The 9,796-nt window shown below is 33.5% G+C and overlaps 1 protein-coding gene across 1 annotated transcript; it reads right to left on the bottom strand.

Annotated features, from left to right (window-relative positions):
- Positions 1-6,160: 6,160 nt before the first annotated feature.
- On the bottom strand, positions 6,161-7,239 carry LOC120090187. Its single transcript, XM_039047722.1, has 2 exons — positions 6,975-7,239; positions 6,161-6,877 (listed from the first exon to the last, which is right to left on the bottom strand). The coding sequence occupies exons 1-2, from the start codon at positions 7,032-7,034 to the stop codon at positions 6,284-6,286; spliced, it is 654 nt and encodes a 217-aa protein (XP_038903650.1). The 5' UTR covers positions 7,035-7,239; the 3' UTR covers positions 6,161-6,283.
- Positions 7,240-9,796: the final 2,557 nt, after the last annotated feature.

Raw genomic sequence — 9,796 nt, 5'->3', positions numbered from 1 at the left:
CACCCATCATCATCTCATCCCCTGGGTCGCCACATACCCCATCAGGCACCCCACCAATTACTCCACCTAGCCCAACTCTGACAGTCCTGCGTCAGAGCGTAACCTCGAAGAATTAACGGAACTGGCTCGACGAGACGAGCAAGAAGTGTTTGGAGCTATCTTGGCAAGTCTGAATCAAGGCCAAGAAGAAGAACAAGTGATGTGTTCCGACCGACCTAACGTATCACTTGAATTGGACGAAGCGGAGCGCTACGCAATGATGCTAGAAGCAGAGTTAGAAGAAAAAGATGAAGAAAGGGGATTTGGCCCAGATGCGTTGTAATCACGTCAAACTGACTCGAATGAAGGGCCCTCAAAAGCAAAGAGAGTGACAAGAAAGAGAAAATTAATCTTGAAGGAAGAAGATGAGCAATCAGCATCCGGTCCTAAGGATGCAACGCGTGGGAGCTGCACAAGGCACAATGCGGTAGAGAAGGAATTGGAAGATTATCAGCCTGCAAGGCAGGGGCGAAAGAAGTTAGCTCTCCAAAGGGAATTGGAGAATGAATTAAGAGAGCTGGCACGGGAAGCCAAGGAACATGCGGCGGGCAAGCGTAAGGAAACTGACGCGTTACCTAAAAAGACCACGGGAAGGAAACGTTAGTTCAATGATATTCTTGCAGAGAAAGGCTTCTTTCTCGAACGTAACCCATTGCCAACATACATAACTGAAACCATAGATGCAATGGGTTGGGGTCAGTTCTGCGTTGGGCACACAAGAATTTGGCCCAACCTTGTCCGCCAGTTCTACAACAGTGAGTTTAACATGGAGAAGAATACAACATTTGTTGAAGGGGTATTAGTGCGTTTCTCATCCGATAAGATCAATGAAGTGTTCAATATCACGAGTAATCCAGATGCAGAAGGCAACTGCATCTTGGAACAACCAACGCCGAGCTAACTTGAAGATGCATTAAGAGTGGTAGCTAAGCCTGGAAGCAAATGGAAAACATCTAGAAATGGAACAAAGATGCTAGCTTCCATGAACCTAAACTTAGACGTGAATCTATGGTATTATTTGATTAAGAGATGCATCATCCTACAACGCATAATGAAACATTGTCGAAAGAACGCGTCTTGGCTACCTATTGTATCATTTAGTGCATCCCTTATATTGGGAGAATAATAAGGGATCAGATCAAAGCCATCAAAACCAAACCAAGAGGACAACTTTATTTCCATGGCTGATTTATGCATTGTGTGAACGCGGGGGCATCCCTCTGGGGGATGATCATGAAGAGATCGACGGTCTGATGGACATCAAGTTAATCAGGCGTTTATTTTGGGTTCACCGCATCAGCTTGCCTTACCTCCCAAAGAAGTGGCAGCCAGACCTCGATCATCTAAACGCGCCCCCAAAAGAAGACGCGTCCGGATAATTGAACACAACGATGAAGCTTCAGAGCATGAAGATTATGAAGCAGAGCTTGAACTTATGGATGAAGAAACACGACCATACCTAAACCTCACTCTCTAAAACTCACTAGTGGCCCTGCGAGAAAAGAGTCTTGATCCAACGCACCAAAAGCCTACTGATGTAGATCAAGACATCCCTTGTCCCCTTCCTTCGTCCTCACCAATTCCAATTCCCACTTTTGTGCCTCCTCCAATCATTTTTGAACCAACTGGGTTAGGATCGAGTAATGTAGTAAATTTTGAAGACCCAGTTGAAAGAAGTGAAGAGCCAACACCACCTCAACGCAGCACTGACATTGAGAAGTTAAAAACTTTTATCAATGATCAACTCAGACCATTGGTCGCGTCCATTGAAGGTCTTCAACAACAAAACAGGGTTTTAAGAGATTACTTAAGGCAGTAAACAAGAATGATGCAAGACCAATTTGTTTATACAACGCAGTACATTAATCAGGTCTTGGTTGGAATTTTTGCCCTGCCTCTGCTACCTGCTCATCTTAGAAACCCTTTGCGCTTTATGGATGAAGACCCTGCAGAAGAACGCAAGGATGACGCGCTAGCACAATAAAGTTTTGGGGTGTTGGTTATTTTGTATTTTGATTTATTTGATGATCTTTTATATTTGTTTGCCTTGTTTATTTATTTCATGTTATCCTATGAAAATGAATGAAAAATTTCTATCATTCTTTTCTTGCATTTGACCTTAGCATATATTTTTTTTGTTCTTTAGCTATTTTCTAGTCTTGTGCTTTGCCTTACCTCAATGATATCAACAATATGAAATCTATAAGTATAGAGTAGGCATTAGGAAAATCCACAAAGCTTGAACTTCTCTAAAAAGACTATATGTTTTCTTTCTAACGCATGCAAGCTTTAATTCAAAACTTCTTTCGGAACTCTCAAAGCCTCTTCGAAATTTTGTTTCTCTTTTAGCAATGAGGATTTAGCTCATCTTCAAATTTGGGGATAAGGGAAATCTGAGTTTAGATGCATTAACTGAATACATCAAAAAGAAAGGGAACAAAATAGAAAAATGTTAAACGCAACTCATCTGTCATTACTTCAAAAGAAAAACTTCAAAGTAGCATGAGTTAAAAAGTTGGAACAGACACTTAGCCATAGTTAGATGCTCGCATGACACCCGTGGGGGCAAGCCAAAACAAAGTTAAGTCTCCTAGACCAATGCGTCCCATAAAACTCCTCTATCTAAAGAAGTTTGGTCTTGAAACACATGAATGTTAGATATGAGTTTAGTTGTGAAGGGTTCTCACCCGTCGTTGGATGCTCGCATGACACCCGTGGGGGCAAGCCAAAACGAAAGTGGGATACCTGAAACAACGCATAGGTAATTGAAAATTCATATTTTTTTCTTTTTATCCGGCATCTATCTTAAAAATAGCATCTAACGCATTATTGGTTTAGAAAAAACGGGAATGTTTTGAGAAACAAAAGGAGTTGTTGATAAAAGGCTTGCTGCACCTGAAACTAAACATTATTCCTTTTAGAAAAGAATCAATCTACATTACATTTTCCACACTCTTGTCTCAAGCTTATAATTGAATATGATGAGAGACGAACTCTGCACACTAAAGACAAGGGAGATAACAAAGAATTATTTATGGAATGCTTGAGGACAAGCATTGTTCAAATTTGGGGGTGGTGATAACTTGTAGAAATACAAGTTATTTTGACTCTTAAGTTGGAACAACTAAGGTTTTTAATGATAAAATCTCCTCATTTTTAGAAGAAACGCATGGAATTACTCAAACATTACCAAACTCATGCAAAATAATGTTTATTACTAAATACTGCAGTACTAACGCGTTATATTGCAGGATTTCAACAAGAAGCTAACGCATGATTAAGAAGTGTCGCAGGCAAAGTTCTAACGCATGGGCCATGCGTCGGAGGGATTCAACGCAAAGAAGATTCATTGATTCAGGCTGTTTGTATCAAATCACCACTTGCAAGTATGGGCACCTGCAGCAGGCGGCGTCTGAAAAGCTTCTGAGTGTCCGGCGACTGACCAGGGCATGGACTTTAATGTTGCCCATCACCAAGCTGAAGATGACCAACGCCTATAAATAGATGAAATCCCTCTAGAGTTTGAAGTACAGAAAAATTTCAAGTTCTCATTCTCAGTATTAGCTTAGTCATAGTTTTAGATCTTTAGAAGTTGTGCTGTGGTGACAAGAAGAGCAAAAGGGAAGAGAACCACCATCACCGTCGGTCAAGGAGAAGAGGAAGCCGAGCTTGAGAGAGACACTTCATCCAATTCCTATACAAGTGATTGTACACAACTAGAATTGAGCCAAGGAGATACAAGAGATTGTACTCTGCGGCTTGACTCAGTTTCTTTCATCTCATTTATCACTTTCATACTCTCATTTGATTAAATATTGCTTTTGTGAAGACAATCTGCTTCGTTATAAAATCCATATATTTGATCCATCACACCTTGCCATTGTTTATTTCCTATTTATGTTGGATGCATCTATACTTCATACAAAATTTCATTTCAAACGCTTAAGCCAACTTGATCAATTGGTAAAAGTATCCTTAGCTTAGATTATTCGAAAGAGTAAATAAGTCAGCATCAAGTAGAACGCCTAATACATCTAGAGATAGACTTACTAGTGTTTATTGCATTCTGTGTTTGACGCATGCATCCTAGAGATAGGTTTTGCATATTATTCGCATTGAGAAGTGTTGAATAAAGTCTAACGCATAAACAAAGATAAATAAGTCATCCACATCACATTCTAGTTCATGTACATTCATCTTAGATCGATTCATACCACGTACATTAAAATCCATTTTCACATGATGTATCACTCACTACTAAACTCTTTTGTATCTTCTTGCACAAGCACAACACCTTAGTGTAAATAACACATTTCTTCATACATTTAGAAAATCCCTACAACAGCTACAATGCAAGGTCTGCGTTAACAACAGCTACAATGCAAGGTCTGCGTTAACAACAGCTACAATGCAAGGTCTGCGTTAGCTTAACCTAAATCCCTGAGTTCGACCCTAGACTTACTAGGAACCTAAATTGGATTTATACTTGGGTCTGATTTAGGAAAACTTGAACGTCAATAGTGGAGTGTCACGCGTTCTGTTGCACATCTCTAATGCATTAACGCATTACGAATACATCAACGCAGCAAAGCATCAACACATCATTCATACTTAGAACTTATTCTTCCAATTTATTTTATACAATACACTCCTAACTTGAATCACGATAGCAACGAACACTTTACTTTCTTTAGAGATTACCTAAACACCAAATCTCCATAAGTATTTTTTTGAAAACATAATTTCTAGTTTGTTAAATTAGTATATTATCTTAAATTTAGAAATTAAAAAAAATAATTAGTCAGGTAGTTGAGATTATTAGATATTTTAGTTTTAAGTGATTAGATTTGTTTAAAACATACTATAATTGTAGGGATTGGAGATATATTTATCCATTTTTTGATCCTAAAAAGGTATGAAGATTGAATTTTGACAAATTTTCCAAACTGAAACTGTTTTTTGGCTATTTTCTAAAAATAGGCTGACGGAAGGTGTGAAAGAGGATATGGGAAGAAAAGAAAGCCGTAATTATCAAATCTGGTCCTCGATGTTAACTACCTACTGGCCTACTAATTTCAAGCAACAATTAATTAATTTTGTTGGGTTTTAAACACGTGTTAAATACTCTTAGGGAAGGGACGTTTGAGTTATGATTTTAGTAGATAAAAGTTTAAATTCGTATATGGTCTGTATTTTAAAAGCTTAAATTAATTGTATAGTCTTGGTATTTACATTTTAAATTGTCTAAGAGTGAGTTAATACAAAGTTACATAGTTTATGTATTATAATTATGCAAAAAAGTTTATTATAAAGACCTAAACTTTGTTCAATTTGCGCTAGATTTATATATTTATATCTTATAGAATTACATAAAATCTAAGGTCTCAACATATAACGATTATTTAAAATAATATTTAATTAAGGAAAGTAACTAAAATGGCGAAGTTATAAAAGTAGTATTGGCACATTAGTTTTTTTTTTTCATAGTTCAATCATTACAACTTAATTATGTGATAATAATATATGTCATATCTAATGTGTTAGTGTTAAAAACTACCCAATTTCCAATGACGATTCTTTTTTTAATACAATACGACAGTATCAAAAATTTGAATTACATATTTCTTAATTGTTAACATATTCGTATTTCAATTGAGTTATGTTCACTTTGACTTATATAAGTACATTTATAATATAAAATTTTTATAATAAATCGTTATTAAATGTTGCAAATTTATTATCACTCTTTCAATGTTGTTAAGATAGATTGTCATTTTTTTGTTGGTTTAGATGATTAAATAAGAATAATATGAATAAATTTCCAAACCACATAGAATATATATATATATATATATATATATATATATATATATAAACTTAACTTGGATGCTTCATTAGATGTATCTATCTTAGTACATCCTAAATATGGTAAAGAATTGCTGTCACGTGACATTTTTATTTTTTAATTTTTTTCTAATTTTTTTTACACAAGAGTTGATTGCGCTCTATATATATATCACACACACATACTAGAGACTTTTTCAAGTATTATTGCTCAATTAATTGGTAAAAAGTTCGAATATACGGTCGATTCTAATAGTTTCAGTTTCAAAATCGTGAATACATGTAATTTACATTCATCTACATTCTTTAATCTTTATTTAATAAAAGAAACAAAAAGAAATTAGGAAAAAAAAAAAGAAAAAAGAAAAATCTCCCTCCACTCCACCACGCTTCCTTGATCTCATTCACGAAACACGTGTTCTTCTCCTGACCGTAAATCGACACGTTTGATCCAACGGCTACCAATCGCCGCCGAGTTCGAACTTCCACCGGCGCTGCCAATATGAGCAATTTCCAATCCCCGGCCCACCGGCAAGAAAATGGACTTCACGACACGTGTCCCCCTACGAAGCACACCTTGCCATCTAAACCCCAAAACGTTTCGTTCCCATGCATTTTTACATACCAAAACTGCCCCCCTCTCGCTCGCCTTCGCAACTCTCAAAACCCTATCAAAATCTTTCCCCCTAAAATCCGCCACCAGAAAATCCAACCCCTCCGCCTCCGCCGCCACCGCCTCAGCGTCTCCGATCACAACTTCCGGCGGCGATAAGACTCCAGCCTTCCGCATCGCCTCCACGTACTTCGATCTTGACCGTTCGTCGGCTACGATGCAGAGATGGCGTCCGCCGGTGTGTCCAGCGGCGATGGCGAGACCGACGCTTGTAGCTACCGGACCTCCGTCAGACCAAGTCTCGACGATGAGTTTGGCGTTCCAGCCGGCGGCCATGGCGGAGAGAAGCTCCGCGACGCCGAATTCGCCGTAAATTTCGCACTGAAGTAAAAAGGAAATTTGATTTATTAATTTTCCGAAAAAGAAATGGTATAAATTAAAGATTTATATGATTAGTGAAAAATTGAAATGAGCTTACTGATTTAACTGTGTCGATATATGCCTTGGAAGCTCTATCCGGTGACCAAACAAGCTTCATAATTTCTCAGCCTTTTCTTCTTTTTTCTTTTTTCTTTTTTCTTTTTCTGTTTGGTTTGGAAGAAAATGGCAGCTTTTGATTTATTTGTGAGAAGTTTGGGCTTTTCTTTACATATAAACATATATAGAGAGATGGAGAGAGAGAATGGAGAAAAGAGAGAGAATTTTGGTTATGGGAATTTTATTATTTTAATTTTGATAATGGGAGTTGACATTTGCAATGAGAATATGGATAGGCAATAAACCTGAAATTATTGTATGAAAAAAAAAGGGGAGAGAAATTACTGTAAAAGTACTTTTTCTTGCGCAATGGGTTATTGATATATTTTGACTTTTAAGGCAAGCATTCCCAATTACAAGTTTACGGTTTTTTTTTTTTTTTTTTTTTTTTTTTTTTTTTTTAAAAAAAAAAATTTAGTTTTAAATAAATCAATAAAAAATGCCATTATAACCTAATATTTTTTTTTGGTTAATTTTATTTATTTATTTATTTTTTTGATTTCTAGACTTAAAAAAAAGGTAACAATTTAGTTCCTAAACTTTGATGTATAACAATTTAGTCTTTGAACTTTCAATTTTATAACAATTTTATTATGTAACAATTTAGTCTTGAAAAAGAATGGAAATAAAATTCTTTTTAAATAAACTCATTAATTTTAATAAAATAAAAGTTTTGCACAAAAATTAAATTAACCAACATACCAATTGAATAACATTATCAAAATACATAAATTTTAAAAAAAAAAATCATTCTAGTATTGTTTTTCTCTAAATAAATTATATAAATGTTCTGTAATTTATTAAATACATAAGCGAAAATATTTATAATGGTACTTTGAATGAGAGCTTATTAGATGGTTAAATTTATTAAGTTTAGGGTTAAAATTGATGAAATCGAAAGTTTAGGATCAATTTTTTTAGTTTAAAAATATGTCTTTATTTTTTTATCACATATTTGGAAGATTTTCAGTCAAATAATTTTTTCAATAATATCTTTAAGTGTTTCTTAAAATAGTTATTAAATTAATCCCATTTTAAATTACTTCTTATTTATTAAGAATTTTTTTTTTTTTTTATAAAAAAAACTAAAATCACTCAATAATTGTAAACATATCTTAAGGAGTGTTTTAAAATTTGTTACCTTTTTGCCCTTTTGAAAGTTGTTAGGGAGTCAGATTAAGCGTAACTTCGGCGTTCCGAATAGTTTAAAGTAGTTTTTAAAGAGTTATATAATATGAAGCACATATATGAATATAAATACGAGATATGGATACGATAGAATATAATAATATATCAATTTATAAAAAATTAGAATACTGATACGTCGTAAATATATTTTTTTCCTTAAAAAAATATAGGATATTGATAAACTTAGAATAGTACAAATACAGTCAAACACTGTAATACAATACAAAAAGAAACATCTAAGATGTTGAAGTAAAATAGTCATTAAAATACAATACAAAAGTTACTCATATTGATTAGAGAAGAAGAAGAAGATTAGAGGGAGCCGTATGTATGAACGTTGAATTGTTAAATATATTTAAGTAGATTATATTTTGGTGAACTTTGTGGGGACTCAGATGTGAAGATGAAGATTAGATGATTCTAGAGTTTTGTCTTTTATTTTTCCTTTTCTTTTAGTTTTGGTCAGCGTAAAAATAGATACGTCAAATCGCTTGTCAGATATGTGTCCAGAAAATATTTGATAGTATCGATATCTGATACACATCTAATATGAATTTTTTGCCTCATTTGAAGACTTTGTGCTTCACAGATTATGTACATCTAGATGTAGTTTTTTTAAAAGCAATTTTACTATTGCTTGGTTAAAGTTAAAGTTTAAATTTGTTGTCGAATGAGTTATTAAACATTGTAAATTAAAATAAATAAATAAATAAAACTTGTACGTCCATTTTGATAACTCAACTTTCTAAAATTTCTTAAGATGTTATGATTATTAAATCTAAGAATTTAGTAGTCAAAATAAGTAAATTTAAAATTTCAAGGACTAAAATAGACATGACAAAAATTTAGATATAAAAATGGAGTAAAATAGAATTTAAACTTAAAAAAAGAAAAAGAAAAATATATCTCAATAAATAAACAATTAGTATTTTTTTTTTTTTTTTTTTTTTTAATAATACGTGTGTTTGGAGAAATCAGATTCTGATCATAAGAGTGGTAGTACAAATTTTACCTCATTTGAATTATAGGTATCTTAGTAAAATACGTTTTATGTATTTCTAAAAAAAAAGTTATATGTTATTAAATAGATAAAATAATTAAAAGTATGAATATTAAAAAGGACAAGTAGAGAGAAAGGAAGGAATGATGATGATGATGATTCATTTAACTTAGTCAAACACGTCTCTAGTTGCATTACAAAACAACTTAAAACCGTTCTTGAAACAGCCCAAAAAGTCTTCCAAAAATGAAAGAGCCCAAAAAGCGTTACGTTATCAATTGTATGCATAGACTATTAATTAAAATATTACAAATCTATCACTTTTCAAAAAAAAAAAAAAAAATCTATCGACTTCTATTGTCTTTTTTAAGAAAATCTATCGAGCTCTAATTTAAAATACATTGATTAATTTCATGTGGCCCAAGTTGGAAAATATTACCTTTACATCTATATACACATTAATTAAATAGTCCAATTAATTTTTATTTATGGACTTATGTGATTTCTTCCTCTACTTTCTTGTTCTCTCTGCCCCTGTCAATTCACATATCTCTCTTTAAAAAAAAAAAAAAAAA

Source organism: Benincasa hispida, chromosome 1 (genome assembly GCF_009727055.1).
Source record: "Benincasa hispida cultivar B227 chromosome 1, ASM972705v1, whole genome shotgun sequence".
In the NCBI taxonomy this organism is placed as follows: Eukaryota; Viridiplantae; Streptophyta; class Magnoliopsida; order Cucurbitales; family Cucurbitaceae; genus Benincasa; species Benincasa hispida.
The sequence above is the reverse complement of the archived record's forward strand: the minus strand, read 5'-3'. Positions and strand labels throughout refer to the sequence as shown.

What these genes read in the sequence shown, in the direction of transcription:
- LOC120090187 (XM_039047722.1), bottom strand. Translation starts at nt 7,034, where the DNA reads ATGAAGCTTGTTTGGTCACCGGATAGAGCTTCCAAGGCATATATCGAC. An exon ending in ATATCGACACAGTTAAATCA is followed by an intron (nt 6,878 to 6,974) that starts GTAAGCTCATTT and finishes TTTTTACTTCAG; the next exon opens with TGCGAAATTTACGGCGAATT.